Raw genomic sequence first — 18,337 nt, 5'->3', positions numbered from 1 at the left:
AGAGAGAGAGAGAGAGCGGGAGGGAGGGAGAGAGAGAACTTTATTTAGTCGCCTGCAGAACGACACCATGGCTAAATGGCGCCGTGACGCGGGCCCTGACGTCTTCTCAGCGTGTGGTCTCTACTCAACTCCAGCGCGTGTTACTCCCGCGGTCGGTCGCACTGAGGGGCAACGTTCCGTCGGTTTCGCTCGGCCTTTGTCTTTCAAGAGCCGCCGAGACCTGCTGCACGGCCCAGGTTTGGCTTTCGTGGTCGTAGCATTCCGCCGAAGTCGCGAGTCGCGGCAGAATCGTTGTACTTATCGGAGCTTCGTCGGGGAACTTGGTGCAATCCCATAGGATGTGCGTCAGGGTGGCCCTCTCCCGCTGGCGCACGGGCACACATAACTCATATATACTTTCGGATACAGATGATTCATTAACGCTGGGGTGGGTAAGGAAGCAGTTTGTAATCGCCTGAACAGCACCGCCTCCGCTCGGCTCAGCCCCGGGTGCGGGGGTGGGAAAGTCCTTCGAGCCAGGCGATGAAAGTGTGTAAGTTCGTTGAACGTCTTCATGCCGTCCTTGCACTAGACCACATTGGACGGTAGGTTGCAGCGGCGCGGTTGGTTAACGCTCGCGCCACTGCGTGTGCCTTCTCGTTGTGGTTATCTTGCTTCTCCGACGCATTGTTGCCCGCGTGCGCCAGGAATCACTTGATTTTAACATATCTATTTCAGCCGAGCGCAGAACGCGCATAGCCTTACCACACAATTTGCCCTTGGCATAATTCCGCACTGCACTTCGCTAATCACACAACACCTTCTGGCACCCGGGGTCGGCAATGGCCAGGGCAACGGCCGCCTTCTCCGCCTGACACGCCTCTCGGACCCGTAAGCTCGCGGCTGCCCTCGTCGCGCCGGACGAGGCCTCGATGACGGTAGCTACGAACGCCGCCCTGTCTCCCTGGTATTCTGCCGCGTCCACGAACCTTGTGTGCTCGTCCTTGGCGTGAAAGTCGATGAGGGCCTTGGCCCTCGCCGCTCTTCTCTCCTTGTTAAACTCCGGGTTCATGTTTCTCGGGATGAGGTCTACCCGAATCCGGCGCCGGGTCCCGTCCTGGACAGGAACCTCGCTACTCGCCTTTTTCGCCCCGGGCGTGAAGCCCAAGTGCTGAAGTATGCGCCTGCCGGCTTCGGTCATAGAGAGCCGCTCCAGCTGGGCGGTCCGTTGCGCGTCCGCAATTTCCTCGAGGGTATTGTGTACCCCAGGCCCAGGAGCTTGTTGGTGTTCGTAAACTCGAATAGTCCGAGCGCCGCCTTGCAAGCTCGGCGTATCAGGGCGTTGGTCTTATTCTTTTCAAACTGCATCCAGTTGTGGAAGGCTGCAACGTAGGTGACGTGGCTGATTACGAATGAGTGCGCAAGCCGAATCAAGCTTTCCTCCTTCATCCCGGCCTTGCGGTTGGCGACCCATCTGATGAGACGTATTGCGTTGGTAATCTTGGCTGTAAAGCGGGAAATGGTCTCGCCGTTGCCCTGTAGCTTGTCAATAATCATGCCGAGCACCCGGATTTTGTCGACCTCCGGGATCACTTGGCCGTTCCTCGTCACGATCTTGATGGCCTCGTAATTCCTCGGTTCGCTCTTGTTACGTCTGACGTACTTCGGTACTTCCAAAACTTCGAAACTTTCCAAAACGGAAATGGGGCGTAATTGAAGACATTGCGAAGTTGCTTCCCCAGATGAGGATGGAGTGAAAGGCGAGTCGCGCGCGAACTTTTAGGCCAAGTTGTTTACTGCAACCGCCTATCAATTGTAAACATCTGTAAATGAAACGTTCTCTGGTAGCAATGCACACGACTAGCAGTTATTCTCACTTAAGGAACCTTGTCAGCACTCTGTGAACTGATCACCAGGTGTGCGCGAATATTTGAAACTTTCCAATTACGAATCAGATATTGGGCTATTCGATTTGGTCTTCGAAGCAAACAGGGATTCTTCGTTAATTACGGGCACTTTGCGAATGGATATCGAATGTTGGATAAAATTGCGCCAGAAGTGTAATAAACTTTATTTTGACGGCCATAGTTGGCGCAAAGCACGATAAGTTACTAGCGTACGACGACAACGACAAACGCACGCTCAGTGGCACGCGTGGTTACACAGACGCCCACGGTCAACCCAGGAACGGGCGCGGGCGCCTAATAGCTTCGCTCTAAAAGAAAGGAAAATTCTAGCTTTTTCTCTCGAATGAAAGAGGACGCCTCAAACCGTATCAGCAAAGCTTCCATAAGCCTGCACTTTCCCGAGGAGTGCGATTGAATTCAAGCCGCTCTTTGACATTTTCGAACTTTCTTTTACGGTTTCTTCCGCCGGTGGTGCGATCACGTCACTATGCGCATGCGCACGGAAAAGTACATATATCGCTGGGTGGCTTGTGATCGATGAGTTGCAGTGCCCGTTCTTGTCTGTTTTACTGCATTTTTTGTGTATTTGTCCGTTCAGTACTTCGCGCTACGCTACCATAGTTAGTCTGAGAAGAGTCTCGGATATGCGAACGGACTGCTTATATGTTACTAATGCTTCATTTTGGATTTCAATAAACAACGCTTGATAACGTGCAGTAGTGATAGACTTGCTAACATTGTGAATGGTCGTGTATGAGCATTGATTTATGTTATTGGTGAAAAAGGGGTTGTTCTTCGAGAAGTTTTCGAAAAGTATTTCATTGTTGATTCGATGCGATTCGCTTCAGGCACTATGCGATTCAGATTCGATTTAGTTTCAAAAAATTCTATTCCCACATTCCTACTGATCACTGAAACGTAAAAAAAAAAGAGAAAGAAAGAAAGACGGCATTACCACACAGGAGGCGTACCCAGTAAACGATACCCAGGAATAGCAACCGCCCACATAGCTAGTGGCCTGTAGCGTTCTGAAGAAAAGAGTATTTACAGATGAGAACACGCCACGACGAACAGGCAGTCCAAGCGCATATGCTTGCGACGTAGTTTCGGCGAAGTACGGTGTCACTAATGTGATCTATCTAGAGGCCCCCCTGGTTTCTACACGTCACGTGTAGACCGTTCTTGGTGGCAGGCTTGGACAAGAGGTCGATGTCGTCGCCGTTTGATTGCAGTGGCTGTATCTCGTAGGGAGACGCCTTGATGCCCGCGTCGTTGACTGTGACCCGCAGCGGCTCCTGCATGAAAGTGTTGAAGCTGCTTTACGGCAGTCAATTCGGTATATGGCCGCATACACTCTATAAACATGGTAGACGTTATAAATGTGCGCGTTATTCCCATTTTTACTACTGACAGATATTTTCGAAGTTGCAGATAACTCCGCACCCTTTCATCACGTAAAAAAAGAAAGATGGCGAGTGGTAAACGTGAAGATCGAGAAAGACTTGAAGATGAATACCTCCGTATAGGCACCGGGCACGAGATTGGACCGGTGGCGCCTTCATGCGGCGGCGCCATGAATGTAATGACACGTGACGGCCGGGCGGGACGCAGCAGGCGCTGCCGCCAGCTACGTTGATTTAATATGTTCCGCAGTTTTTTTTTCAGTTTTGCGTTGCCTAAATACCACGTGGAACCAAATCCGATCAAACATGTGCTTCTGGGTGCACGAACAGTTACTGAAACGTGACTGGAGCTTGTTAGGGCATTCACTTCAGTCGTTTTAGAGCGATAGCTCTACTACTCAAGGTACAAACCCAGAAAGCGCCTGGTTCCGTAAATCTGACCTTCAAGCTCAGCCAAGGTTAAACTGGAACTTAGCCTGTCACTACTGGCGGCTGCTGCGTACGCCGCGTGGGCGCCCATATCTTGAAAGCAATCTGCGATGTGTTCAAAGTACGCAGAGTACTGGTACCTTCGTATGCGCTGTGTTCTAGACGCTTAGCTCGCGTTAAAGCGAGGCGTAGCATGAAAGTCATTTCGCTCGCTGCTGCTGCCGCGCCGGGCAGCGTCTGTGTGTTGTCTTGTGGTGCAATTATAGATGCAGGATAGTTGCTGACGGCGCCGAGCAGCGTCGAGCAGCAATACATGCACTTATCATTCGCTACCATATGCCAGCGTTCAAGCCTGTCTCTTGTAGGTAGAATGCCCCACTGATATTGCCAATGAAAATTGTTCACTTGAGAGGGCAAATCAGGTGAAAGCACGGCTGTCTACGTTTATGTAGTAGCTGTCCATGGAGGTACAGCTGTGTCACACAACATTTCACACAGCCTAGAAACTGGTGTCGCACGCCACTTTGTAATTCTTAGTTGTTCAAGCTGGCTTTGCAAGCGCGCAGCTGCCACATACTGCGGTGCTGGCGTTACCGCTGTCAGACGCTTGTTGCCTGCACTCTGCGGCTTAAGCGTTCGACGGTAATGGCGCAGCCAATAAAGGAGCAGTGGCCTGCCTGAGTGCTCATCGTTATCAAGTAGATCACATGTACTCTTAGTGCACAACAGCCTAACAAATGTAGCTAGGCACGGCAAGCTCCATTTTCCGCTGGATTTCGGCAGACGCAAAAATTGCTGCGCTACATATTGCGACTTGTTTAGCCAGAACCATGAGAAAAAAATTGGAGGACGCTTAAGCTTCGCCTTCAAGAGTGGAACGCGACAGCGTTCCCGTCGACCCGCCAAGGGGTGTAAGACAATGGGCTACTGCGCAGCGACTACGCGCCCCGCATCGGACGCGGTGAGCGTCGAGCAACGCAGCGTTCGGCGCGACAAGGAAATGTGCGCCTGAGCAAGCGACGCACGCCTGCGCCTTAGAAACAGCTCGTTTCTAAGGCAACACCGCGTTCACTAGAGGCGCTTTTGTACCGCTTTGAAGCATCGAACTCGTGGCTCAGTAGCACGCAGTATCCTCGAATGTTGCGATGCCATGGGTGCACGAGTGGCAATGCTCCAAATTGATCTCGAGAAAGCGTTTGACCGGGTGCCTCATGACATACTTTTGTGCATTCTAGATTATGTGAATTTGGGTAGAATAATTAGAGAGGGGGTTGCCATGGCGTACCGGGACTGCTCGACGCGGCTCATTGTCAACAAGGTGGTGGGAGCGCGAATCCAAGTTAAGCGTTCGGTGCGTCAGGGCTGCCCTCTCTCGCCGCTGTTGTTTTGCTTGTATATAGAGTCGTTTTGTTTGAGTGTCATGGAGAATGACTGTGTCCGCGGGTTTAAACTGCACGAGGTCGAAGTCCGCCTGTTGGCTTATGCAGACGATATTGCTGTGTTCTGCACTGATTTGGACAGTATAACACAGGCTGTCAAATGTGTTAAAAGTTTTTGTGCTGTGAGCGGTAGCGCGGTAAACTGGGGTAAGTGCCTGGGATTCTGGCACGGGGATTGGCGGGCGACCCCAGACACTTTTGCCAACATGAGTTTCGTTGCGACTCCGGTGAAATACTTGGGTGTTCCCCTTCAGTGCTACAAAGACAGTGAGTCGTACTGGAGGAGTGAAGTGGATAAGCTGCGGGACACAGTAAACAAATGGAATGGCTGGAATTGGTCTATGTTTTCCAGAGCCACAATTTGCAACATATTTTTAGTCAGCAAACTTTGGTACATCCTTCAAGTCTTGCATTGCTCAAGGGTAAACATCCAAAAAATTCACCGGGTGTTCGCAGTGTTTGTGTGGGCATCGTCTTGGGAGAGATCAAGTCGCACCAATTTGTTTCTTCGAGTTCGAAATGGAGGACTTGGATTGTCACATTTGTTTTTGAGACAGGTAGTCAATCGTTTTTTTTTCTTCAGGGATGCAAAAAACCCGTTTTTATACACTGTCTGCCAACTTCGCCTGGGCAAGCACTTGCCCGAAATGGTTGTCTCAGCGGGCAGTTTGCCAGGGGCTGTTTATGGTTTTCTACGTGAAGTTGTGGCTTCATGCAGGTTTTTGTCAGCGCGTTTTTCACTTCAATATTTGAGTGACGTTAACCGGAAAAAACTGTACAGGGACCTGTGTGATGTTGTTCTTCCCGTGCCTTTATATCGGTCTCTCTACAGAGCTAGCCATGGGCACAATGTTCTGAAGCGCGTTAAGGCGATGCTAGTACCGTCAGGCGCTAAGACGTTCTTTCTTGAATTGCACTCCGGAACGCTGACCGTCAAACCGTGGCTGGCTGAAAGAGGTTTCTTTGTTCCTTGGGGCACTCATTGTACAATTTGCAGGCAGGAGGAGACAATTGAACATGTTTTTCTGCATTGTTGGGATGCCGTTTTCCTCTGGGATGTGCTCCAGCGCACAATCAAAAAGGATTTCCCCCTAGATGCGTATGGGATTCGCTACTTGCCAATAGAAAGTGATGATGGTACCCCATTCGATGTGATCATGCTTATGGCCCTGCATAGCATTTGGAAATGTAGAATTGCGGTAAGGCATGCCGATCTCGATGCAAGAGCGGCTCGCCAGTATTTCAAAGAAAGCATACGGAACTTTGTAGAGGAACAAAAGTTGCTGGAGTGCATCCCAGAGTGGTTGCCACGAGTGGAATTATTATTGGCGATAAGGGAATTTTAGCACAAGCGCTGCCGCGCAAGTTCTGCGGTTGTTTTCAACATATTGTGAGTGTGCCTTTTGATTATTTGTGAATGTGAAATTTTTATCCGGGCCAACGACCGGCAATAAAGAAAAAAAAAACTCGTGGCTCAGTGGTAACGTCTCCGTCTCACACTCCGGAGACCCTGGTTCGATTCCCACCCAGCCCATCTTGGAAGTTGCTTTTTATTTATGAAGTGCCTGCCGTGATTTATCGCTCACGGCCAACGCCGCCGACACCGACGCCGACGACACCGGCTTTTCTGCGACACGAGCTCCTTAACGCTATCGCGTTAATAAGTGAGTTTGCTACGCGTACTGTTGGTGACGGCAGGAGAGCTACCCTTGCAGCAAACCACAGTGTACTGCGCAATACGTTCTTAATAAAGAAAGCCCGTTCTGCCAGAGGTAGTGGCGACGCAGCCACTGTTTCCAACTGTTCTTTAATGTAGCTGAATATGCCTCACCAGGTGTGAGGTGAAACACCACCTGTCCCGTGCCGCAACGAACCATTCACCGCTGCTGAAGCCAAGTAATACGCGCACAAGCTTACATGTTATCGCTCATAACCACTGCAGTCACCCTGGTAATCCTGATAGTCTTTTGGCAAATACGTTGTCGTTGTGTGATTAACGAGAAAATCAGAGCAGCTTTGGTGCACCGCTTCGGTGGCAGCGCAAGCCTCTTAGCTCAATATCTCCCATGCAAGGCCCTTAAAGAGCAGAAGCGCGATGCTGAAGGTTATATTTGGTAAGAACGCGCTTTTTGAGAGTCGCAAAACGCAACGTGGACTCCGACCCCCATTTGCAAGAGAAATTGGATCACGTGAACGTCACCATGTAGGTGTGATGTTGTGATGCTTTAAGTGACACAAGTTGACTTCAGAAAAGATTTATTGGAGAGTGGCAGATACCCGTTGGCTCCTGGGTCACATACCCAGCGGCTTCGTGATGCATACCCAATGGTATGTATTCATACATTCCTCATACATCGACAGTGAATCTTTTAGTGCTCTTCCCCTATTTACATGATTAAGCACGCGACAATCTTAACGTACACAGCAAAATAACTTCTGTAATATATATCCTCGAGCTCCACGTCTTAGCTTACCGCGCCGGGCTGTGTTGTCGGGGTGCACTTGCATCCCAACTTGCACTAGTTTTCTGCTTTATACAGTACCTGGTGCCCTGAATGTGGCATGCCTCGTACGAGGGGCTGTCTTCCTCAGAAGCAGACACACTAAAATGCGTTTTCCGCTGGGTCAGACCTTAAAAACCCGCAGCGCGAAATCGCTGGACTCACCGTTAGCGTCATCGTCCCGTCGTCTGCTTCACATTCCAGTGCTCCGACGTCTGCCGTTCGTGGAGCTGTTCGCCAGCCATGTCGTAGGAACGCTATAGACCCTTTCACTGTGTACAAACATATAGGCCCTGGACGACTTCTGGTTTTGCTCACCGACGTAGCCCGCTAAATCTAGCGATCAAGAAAAGCATTGGCCACGATATCGAGTAGGAGCAGTGCGCTAAAATGTAAGCCCGCAGATTTTCGACACTTTTTCTCTGTACATAACGACAATTTTACAAGTCAACATTACCGCAAGTTGTACGAGAAATTTTGTGTATTAATTTGTGTGTGTGTGTGTGTGTTCGTTTGTGTGTTTGTGTGTGTGTGCGCGCGCCAAAGATGTTCGCAACTTTATTGGCCTTTGCTCCTACTTCCGCTGGTTTGTGGAAAATTTAGCCCTGTTGCCCGTCCCCTGACTGACATACTCAAGAAAGACGTTCCCTTCTGTTGGGGTCTGCTTTCTCGCAGCTCATCACGCTGCTCACCACACCTCCTGTTCTCGCCCATTTTGACGCCTCCGCTCCGACAGAAATCCGCACTGACGCCAGTGGCTACGGCGTCGGCGCAGTTTGAGCTCAACGCCAATGTGGGCACAACCGCGTTATCGCCTATGCCAGCCGCCTCCTCTCTCCCGCCGAGCGCAATTACTCGATTACTGAGCGCGAGTGTCTCGCCCTCACGTGGGCGGTGTGCAGGTTCCGACCCTACATATATGGCCAACCATTTACAGTTACCACCGATCACCCTTTGTTGGCTTTCCTCCCTCAAGGATTCCACCGGACGCCTCGGTCGCTGGGCCCTACGGCTGCAGGAATACACATACACTGTGGTCTACAAGTCGGGTCGTCTACATCAGGACGCCGACTGCCTGTCTCGCCATCCCGTCGATGTACCAGACGGTTTAGTGGATGTCGCACCGATCTGCGTTCTTTCACTCTCTGCCTTGCAATACATTGACGCTGAACAACGATGCGATGAATCGTTACGGTCCATTATCGAACGCCTGCTCTCTGATCCGTCTGACCCATCCCTTCACATGTTCGTACTACAAAATGGCATCCTGTATCGCCGCAACAGGCACCCCGATGGGCCCGAGCTCCTCACCGTCATTCCGTCTCATCTTCGACAGATTGTACTGCAGCAACTGCACGACGTCGACCGAATTCGGCGACGGTCTGTCTGGCCCCGTTTCAACCGCTCCGTCCGGCGCTATGTTGCCGCATGTGAGTCGTGTCAACGTCGGAAAAGACCAGCTGTGCCTCCTGCCGGGCTGCTGCAGCCTTGGATATACCGACGGACCCTTTCTTTTCGCGTTGGCGTTGATCTCGGACCATTCCCTATATCAAATGACGGAAATAGGTGGATTGCCGTCGCTACAGACTATACAACTCGCTATGCCATTACTAGAGCCCTACCGACCAGCTGCGCTACAGAAGTCGCTGATTTCTTGCTTCACGACGTTATCTTGCACCACGCTGTACCTCGTAAACTTCTCACCGATCGCGGCATATACTTTCTTGCCAAAGTCATAGACGACCTACTTCGATCATGTGCTACTAAACACAAACTTACTACCGCTTACCATCCTCAGACTAACGGTCTTACCGAGCGCCTGAACCGCTCATTAACTGACATGCTAGCAATGTAGGTTTCCTCCGATCATCGCGACTGGGACATTGCTCTACCATTTGTCACGTTCGCCTACAATTCCTCGCGCCACCACACAGCTGGCTATTCACCCTTCTATCTCCTCTTCGGCCGACTTTGCCTTTCGAGACTCTCCTTTCGACCACACTCGACTCGCCGACATAGTACACTCGGGATGTCATAGCCACAGCGACCCAAGCACGCGAGATTGCCCGCATTCGTTTTTCTGTTTCACAGACACGCCAGAAGTGCCGTTACGATCAGCGCCATCATGACGTGGACTACGAACCAGGTGCTCTTGTGCTAGTTTGGTCTCCAACTCGGCGTGTTGGTCTTTCCAAGAAATTCCTCTCGCGGTACTACGGCCCTTACCGCATCCTTCCCCAGGTGGCCCCTGTCACAATTGAAGTGTCTCCACTGGATGGCACCGCGCTTTCACCTTTCTGTGACGTCATCCACGTCAGCCGTCTCAAACCGTGCTTCTCTCGGACCGATGAGTCGCACCAGTAAGACGCTTTTTCCGACGGGGTTGATATCACAGTTGGTAATCTGGGAAGAAGAGGACGCTGATGGTGGCCTTGGAGACGAAAAAGAGTTTAGTGTTATCGCTGCTCTACGCCTGTTGGCTCGGTCATTAAAAGCCACCTGTGAACAGACGCACGCTCCTTCCTTCCCGTAACATCATTAAGGCGTAATGCGCATGTCTTTTATCTCAAAACTTAGAAGTAGACTTTCCGCACAGTGGAAGAGCTTAAAAAATTGGAGGACGCTTAAGCTTCGCCTTCAAGAGTGGAACGCGACAGCGTTCCCGTCGACCCGCCAAGGGGTGGAAGACAATGGGCTACGGCGCAGCGACTACGCGCCCCGCATAGGACGCGGTGAGCGTCGAGCAACGCAGCGTTCGGCGCGACAACGAAATGTGCACCTGAGCAAGTGACGCACGCCTGAGCCTTAGAAACAGCTCGTTTCTAAGGCAACACCGCGTTCACTAGAGGCGCTTTTGTACCGCTTTGAAGCATCGAACTCGTGGCTCAGTGGTAACGTCTCCGTCTCACACTCCGGAGACCCCGGTTCGATTCCCACCCAGCCTATCTTGGAAGTTGCTTTTTATTTATGAAGTGCCTGCCGTGATTTATCGCTCACGGCCAACGCCGCGGACACCGACACCGACGCCGACGACACCGGCTCCTTAACGCTATCGCGTTAAAACACGCTTTGTATTCCGGCGCGGCAGACTGATGAGGCCCGTGACCGGAAGTTCCTCCACTCCACCGAGCTTAGCTTAGCGCCGCCGCCTCGACAGAAGAAGACGCTGCGCTTCTCAAGAATGGTTATGTACTGTCCACGAAGCGTGCGCTCTGAAAAAGTTTTTACACCTCTAAAGGTGTTTTCTTGGCCCGTAGGTTACAACCCCGCCTTTAGGTCTGCAGGTAAATTTTTTTTTAATTAGACACGAAAGCGAGCTCTAGCAACACGTGCGGGGATAAAACACGCGGTTGAAAACTGTGCTCCGGTTCTGACCACCTTGGGCGAAGAGAAATAACTTTGTGTTCAAAGGGGCTGGTTGGTTCGTCATTGAGACAAGAGAGAAACAGCGCGACACAGGACGATCGAGCAAAGAGCACAGGACAGAATGCTCTGTCCTGTGCTCTTTTCTCGCTCGTATTGTGTCGCGCTGTTTCTGTTTTACAGAGAAATATCTGACGAGAGAATTTGACAGCGACAGCTCTGAAACATCATTTAACGCACTTTTTGCGTCGCTTGTCGGTACTGTCATAAATTTTACTGGCCAGAAAAGGTCGGCAGTCAAGAGAACTTCATTGGTCCTCTGCAACGATTCCATCTTACCCTTTAAACGCAAAGGTGTTAACCGTGGCACAACCAGACACACTTTGTACACCCATCAAGGTGAAATTTTTTTAGAATGCTGTGGTGGCCACTCTTGTCGAGGAACGACGCCGCCATCAACTCACTCGAGTCGAGCTTCAGTGTTGCGCGGAGGAACGTTGAAGGATGCGGAATGTTAAGTTGATATGCAAGTTATTCACGAAATGCCGGACCTGGCGTCATCGACGTTAACGTGACGTCAAAACTACAGAGATGAATTTGCCACGTTGTGTAACGATAAGGCTAGGTACGATGACGTTGCTTGTAATAAACAAGAACGCTGCGCGCGTCTTCTTTTTCTGTCTTCCATGGTAGCCGGAGCGATCGCACTAAGGAAGCGATTCAACCCTTTAAGACGTCATGACGAATTCAGCTCCTGGGTAGCGAAGGGGAAATCGGCTTGTTACCGTATACTGTATGGCGTAGAACGTCCCGTGCTAGCGTACCAAGAAGGATCGACATTTGGGCGAGTTGGTAGTGGTTGAACACCTCGAAGGGGCAGCGCAATATGACGTAGACAGAAGGCAGGAACACGCAGGGCAGCGCCGACCTGTGTTTTCCTGCCTTCCGTCTTTCGTCATATTGCGCTGCCCTTTCAAAATGTTCAACTAGTCTACCGCGATGACCGAACAAGTTGTAGCTGCGTGTGTGGTGCGATGCCTGCGGTGACACGATTATGATGATAGTGGATAATATTCAGGGCTTGCAATGAAAGAATCTGTGTGCTGAGCGCGAAATATTCATTTTCGTGAATACTAGACAGCTTTAGCTTGTGCATGAACGTATTACTCTTAACGCCAGTGCCGGGTTACAGCAAACGCGGACGCCAGGATGGATGCATGGATGCTACTAACGTCGGCTTTTAAACGGGGCGGTGGGTTACGCCGCCAAGCTCCTGTTCTCATTCTGCTTAATGACCTACCCATATTAAAAAAGAAAAGGAAACGAGAAAGCCGGTAGCAACATCTTGTGACACTTGGTTAAAAAACGCGTGAAGCATTTTTTTTTGTTAGATAGGTGTTTTTGTCAAAGTATATACCTTGAGAAGAGGTTTATTGGCGGCTCCTAAGGCAAAAGCGCGGCGACCGGGAACGGCGAGACAGCCCGAAGCACTGTCCAAAAAAGGCGACAGTAATCAACAGCGCGAGCGGGGCCGAGCCGCGCGTTGGCGATGTGTCTGTGCCGCGAGGCGCGTCTTCTTCTTCACAATCTCCCCCCGGACAAAAAGAGCCATCCTGGCGCCTTAAGAATCAGGAGGCAGAGGGTCGTGGTAGGGCTTGAGACGCGAGACGTGGACAATGTCACGTCCACGCCGGCGCAAGTCTTCAGGTGGTGACAGTGGCTCGATTAGAAAATTCACCGGAGATGTTTGCTCCAAGACTCGGTAAGGCCCTGCGAATTTTGGGACGAGTTTTGAGGAAAGCCCCGGAGTCTGGAAAGGCACAGACAACCACACAAGAACGCCTGGAGCGTAGGTGGTGTTCGGAAGCGTGACGGTGCGGTTTTCTTTCTGGCGCTGCTGTTGCTCGGCCGTAAAGGAGCGCGCTAGCTGGCGGCATTCTTCGGCCTGCCGGGCGACGTCGGACACAGGTAGACACTCGGAGGCGTCAGAACGGTATGGAAGGAGCGTGTCGATGGTATGCGTAGGCTGGCGGCCATACAGGAGGAAGAAAGGTGAAAATCCCGTAGTGGCCTGGATCGCGGTGTTGTACGCGAACGTGATGAATGGAAGGATGCGGTCCCAGTTACCATGATCAGATGCCACGTACATCGACAGCATGTCACCAAGTGTGCGGTTAAATCGCTCTGTGAGTCCGTTAGTCTGGGGATGGTATGCCGTGCTTGTCCGATGAATAATACGGCATTCCGAGAGCAAACTTTTGACGACTTCGGAGAGGAAGGCGCGACCTCGATCGCTGAGGAGTTCTCGAGGTGCGCCGTGTCGAAGCACGAAGCGATGTAGAACGAAAAAGGCTACATCCCGTGCCGTAGCACTTGGTAAAGCAGCAGTTACGGCGTAGCGTGTCAAGTGGTCAACAGCAACTACGATCCACCGATTGCCGTCTGGAGTCATAGGAATCGGGCCGTATAGGTCGATGCCGACGCGATCGAAGGGTGTGGTAGGGCACGGGAGCGGCTGCAAGGCACCAGACGGGCGTAAAGGCGGCGATTTGCGGCGTTGACAGTCAAGACAGCACCGAACGAACTTTTGTACAAAATTGTACATGCCGCGCCAGTAGTAGCGGTGGCGAATTCGTTCGTACGTCTTGAAGACTCCGGCGTGGCCACACTGTGGATCGTTGTGGAAAGCGGCACATATTTGTGACCTTAAGCTGCGGGGAATCACCAGAAGCCACCGACGGCCTTCAGGAGAGTAATTGCGTCGGTGGAGCAGCTGGTCACGAATGGCAAAATGAACTGCTTGGCGTCGGAGGGTTCGGGATACAGGGATAGTCGATGATCCAGAAAGATAGTCGAAGAGAGACGCGATCCACGGGTCACGACGTTGTGCGGTGGCAAAGGAGTCCATGTCGAGAGATGAGATGGAGTGTGCGGAAGTTGTTCCGCAGGCCGAGTCTGGAGGTAAAGGTGAACGAGACAGGGCGTCGGCGTCGGAGTGTGTTCGCCCACTGCGGTATACGACGCGAATATCGTACTCCTGGATGCGTAATGCCCAACGGGCTAGGCGGCCAGTGGGATCTTTCAAGTTGGCAAGCCAACAAAGCGCGTGGTGATCTGTGACCAAGTCGAATGGGCGCCCGTACAGGTATGCTCGGAACTTGCCAAGTGCCCATACTAAGGCCAAGCACTCTTTTTCGGTCACGCTGTAATTGGCCTCAGGCTTCGTCAGCGTGCGACTCGCATAGGCGACTACGTATTCGGGGTAGCCTGGCTTTCGTTGGGCGAGGACGGCGCCGAGACCGACCCCGCTGGCATCTGTGTGTACCTCAGTTGCAGCCGACGGGTCGAAATGGCGAAGAATAGGTGGGGAGGTGAGAAGACGACGCAGCGTAGCGAAGGCGGAGTCACATGCAGGGGACCAGGAGGAGAGCGTGGTGTCACCGCGCAGAAGCTGAGTCAATGGCGCCATGATCGATGCGAAATTCCGAACAAAGCGCCGGAAATATGAGCATAGGCCCACAAAGCTCCGAAGTTCTTTGATGGTCTGAGGCTTCGGAAACTCAGCGACAGCTCGAAGTTTTGCAGGATCGGGTAGAACGCCGTGCTTGGACACAACGTGGCCTAAAATGGTGAGCTCTCGCGCGGCGAAGCGGCACTTCTTGAGGTTGAGTTGGAGGCCAGCGGTCGTTAGACAGGTCAAAACAAGTCTGAGGCGGAGCAGGTGAGTCGGAAAATCAGGCGAGAAAACCACGACATCGTCGAGGTAACACAGACATATGGACCACTTGAGGCCACGCAGCGTGTTGTCCATGAGTCGTTCAAAGGTGGCAGGGGCGTTACAAAGCCCGAACGGCATTACGTTAAATTCATATAAGCCGTCAGGCGTAATGAATGTGGTTTTCTGGCGATCGGCTGCAGCCATCGGTACCTGCCAGTACCCCGAACGCAAGTCAAGGGACGAGAAGAATTCTGCTCCCTGAAGACTGTCGAGGGCGTCGTCGATGCGCGGCAAAGGATAGACGTCTTTGCGCGTTACCTTATTTAGCCGACGGTAGTCGACGCAAAAGCGAATAGACCCGTCCTTCTTGCGAACTAGAACGACAGGCGATGCCCAGGGACTGTGCGAAGGTTGAATAAGGTCACGGCGCAGCATATCTTCGACGTGGGTGGTAATGACACGACGCTCTTCGGCCGAGACGCGGTAGGGTCGTTGACGTAACGGCTGATGTGAACCGGTGTCAATGTAGTGCTGCACTTCCGACGTGCGGCCCAAGTGAGGTTGTGAAACGTCGAATGAACTTCTAAAGTGGTGCAGGAGATCAAGAAGGTCGGCGCGTTCGGCAGGTGTGAGGGTATCGGCGATGGCACTCGAGAAAGCATCCTTGGACGTCTCTTCAAGCGCGGAAATCGAAGACGACTGGCCGGAGTCGACATCAAAAGAGTCTCCGGGGACGTCAACCAAAGACGAAGAGTCGAGGAGTTCCACGATGCCAAGGCATTCACCAACGAGCAATGTAATAGGCGCACAGAGGGGATTGCAAAAGTATATATTGCTACAGCCGCCAGCCATGTCAAGTGTTGCGAAGGGTAGTCGGAGAGATTTACGGCTCATGAAGAGGTCGGAAGGTGTGAAGAGGACCGTTGCATCAGTGATGGCATCGCAAGAGACGGGTACGAGAGCGAAGGAGCCAGGTGGAATATCTGTATCCTCGCGCACGGTAAGTTTAGGAGGGCGGTCACAATCTTCGTGCAAGGGTGCGTCACAAGGGGAAAATTCAACTTCGGCGCGTGCGCAGTCGATCACGGCTTTATGACGGGATAAGAAGTCCCATCCGAGGATGACGTCATGCGAGCAGGTGGGAAGAACAATGCACTCGACTATGTAAACAATGCCGTGAATAAGCACACGTACAGTACAGGCTGCGTGCGGAGTGACGTGCTGAGCGCTTGCCGTACGAAGCGACAGTCCAGAAAGTGGCGTGGTCACCTTGCGCAGCGAACGGCACAGTTTGGCGGCTATCACAGAAACGGCTGCGCCGGTATCCACAAGAGCGAATGCAGGAACACCTTCTACACTAATTTCGATCACGTTAGCAGGACAGGCGCGAGGACTTAGACAGTTCGAATGGGGCGCAGTTCTTGCCTCGTGAACTGCGACGTTCAGTTTTCCTGGTCAGGTGGTGCGGGTCGCCGACGCATTGGGGAGAGCGAGCGTCGGCGAGGGGATGGCGAGCGACGCGAAGGAAATTCTGGAAGGTCAGCACGAGCATACGGTTGGTGGGAAGGAGTGGCGTATGGGCGAAAGGGCTGGCTGCCGTACTGGAAGGGCCGAGAGGCGTCGCCGAACGCTTGAGGCCGACGTCGGCAATATCGGGCGACGTGTCCAGGAGTGCAGCAAGAATAGCAGATGGGACGATTATCAGGCGTCCTCCAAGGATTAGCTCGCGGTGCGGTCCAAGATGCAGCATGGGCTTCCGGTGGCACCGGTTGGGAATGGGTCGCGAAAGACGCAGGCGGAGGCCTGCGTACTGCCTGCGCGTACGTAAGAGGCGCAGCCACAGGCAGGACTGGCTGCGCATAGGTGGGAGGAGTCGCGACAGGCTGCACTGCCAGAGCAGAGTTGAGATTCGTGGCTGCAGGCGGCTGATGGTGTGCGGAAGGGACAACTTGAGCGACCTCTTCGGAGATGAGAGTGCGGAGCGTGTTTGGAAGACGGGAGGTGGGCTCCTGAGTGAAGGGGACTAAAGAAAGTTGGCGGGCAACTTCCTCACGCACGAAGTCCTTGACCCGTTGCAGTAATGAGCATGGGTCGTACATGCTGTCAAGGCTTGCCACCAAGTCGTCGCTGCCCAGAGCACGCCGAGTCGAAGCGCGTTGCTTCCGTAACTCATCATAACTTTGGCATAGGCTGACGACTTCGGACACAGTGCGCGGATTCCTGGCTAGAAGCATCTGGAAAGCGCCGTCATCGATGCCCTTCAGTATATGGTGAATTCGCTCAGCTTCGGGCATTGCCGCGTTGACTCGTTTACACAGGTCCACGACGTCTTCAATGTAGCTCGTGAATGTTTCTGCCGTCTGCTGTGCTCGGGCGCGCAAGCGTTGTTCAGCGCGCAGTTTGCGAACAGCGGGTCGGCCGAACACTTCTGTAAAGGTTGTCTTGAAGATTGACCATGTGGGTAAGTCGCTTTCGTGGTTGTGAAACCAGAGTTGGGCAACACCAGCCAGATAAAAGATGACGTGGGTTAACTTCGCTGGATCATCCCACTTGTTGTGCGCGCTCACCCGTTCATATGACGCCAACCAGTCTTCTACGTCTTCGTCGTCTGCACCGCTGAAGATCTTGGCGTCGCGTTGTCGTGCAACGCCGGTGCAAGTGACGGACTGTGGCGTCGGCGCCGTTTGGGATGAGCTGTCGGTCATGGCGGGCGATAGCGTTCTTGATCGCAGCTCCAGGGTTACAAGCGACGGGGTTTGAGTCCCAGCACCTCCACCAATTGAGAAGAGGTTTATTGGCGGCTCCTAAGGCAAAAGCGCGGCGACCGGGAACGGCGAGACAGCCCGAAGCACTGTCCAAAAAAGGCGACAGTAATCAACAGCGCGAGCGGGGCCGAGCCGCGCGTTGGCGATGTGTCTGTGCCGCGAGGCGCGTCTTCTTCTTCACAACCTATATAAAAAGGACTGTTTGTTGTAAATTGAACCGCTTCCGACGCTTTATGCCAGCTGATAAGTAGAATATAGTTTGTTACTGAAAAAAAAATCACTGCGTCCCCGTTAAGTAAACTCTGTGGCACTAAATGGTGCCACTAGCCCGATGTGTTTTTCTTTTTGAGGTACCCATTACAGCTGCCCAGTAAAGTTTGGTACCCGTTACAAATCGGCTCACCTTTTTCAGGCGCGGAAGCAGTCCGGTCCAGGCCCAGAACCTCAAGGCTACAGGACTTGACAGGCTCATGCTCTTCTCAAGGTTGTCGCTGGCCCGGGCTGGAAGAGAAGAGGTCACATTGGCTCATCGCCTGGCTCATCGTACGCCCGTGTCAACTTTTGTGAGTCCACTTTCGCAAGGTAACTTCGCCCGAGAGTTACATAATGTGATTGCTCGCATTTCGGAGCAACTGCGAAGTTCCTCCAGATACGCAGACAGCTCGCGGACGTAACTGTTTTTTTTCAAGTCGGTTCTTATTGCCGACTCTTATGTAAACGAACGTGTAAAAACCATTTTCTTTTAACACGTTCGCGTGCTGAACACAGTATCTACATGTATGCAGTCGGTGCTCGTTAAGTCGACCCTTGCGGAATCGCAAGGTATGTTGTAT

General features: G+C 52.4%; 1 protein-coding gene across 1 annotated transcript in view; it reads left to right on the top strand.

Annotated features, from left to right (window-relative positions):
- LOC142560586 (lysosomal protective protein-like) overlaps positions 1 to 18,337 on the top strand; it is a 260,452-nt gene that overhangs the window by 118,047 nt on the left and 124,068 nt on the right. Inside the window, exon 4 of the mRNA XM_075672793.1 lies at positions 17,917 to 18,067. Coding sequence (XP_075528908.1) covers positions 17,917 to 18,067 — 151 coding nt within the window. The remainder of the gene's footprint in view (positions 1 to 17,916; positions 18,068 to 18,337) is intronic.

The sequence above is a fragment of the Dermacentor variabilis genome, chromosome 10 (genome assembly GCF_050947875.1).
Source record: "Dermacentor variabilis isolate Ectoservices chromosome 10, ASM5094787v1, whole genome shotgun sequence".
NCBI classification, from domain to species: domain Eukaryota; kingdom Metazoa; phylum Arthropoda; class Arachnida; order Ixodida; family Ixodidae; genus Dermacentor; species Dermacentor variabilis.
The sequence above is the reverse complement of the archived record's forward strand: the minus strand, read 5'-3'. Positions and strand labels throughout refer to the sequence as shown.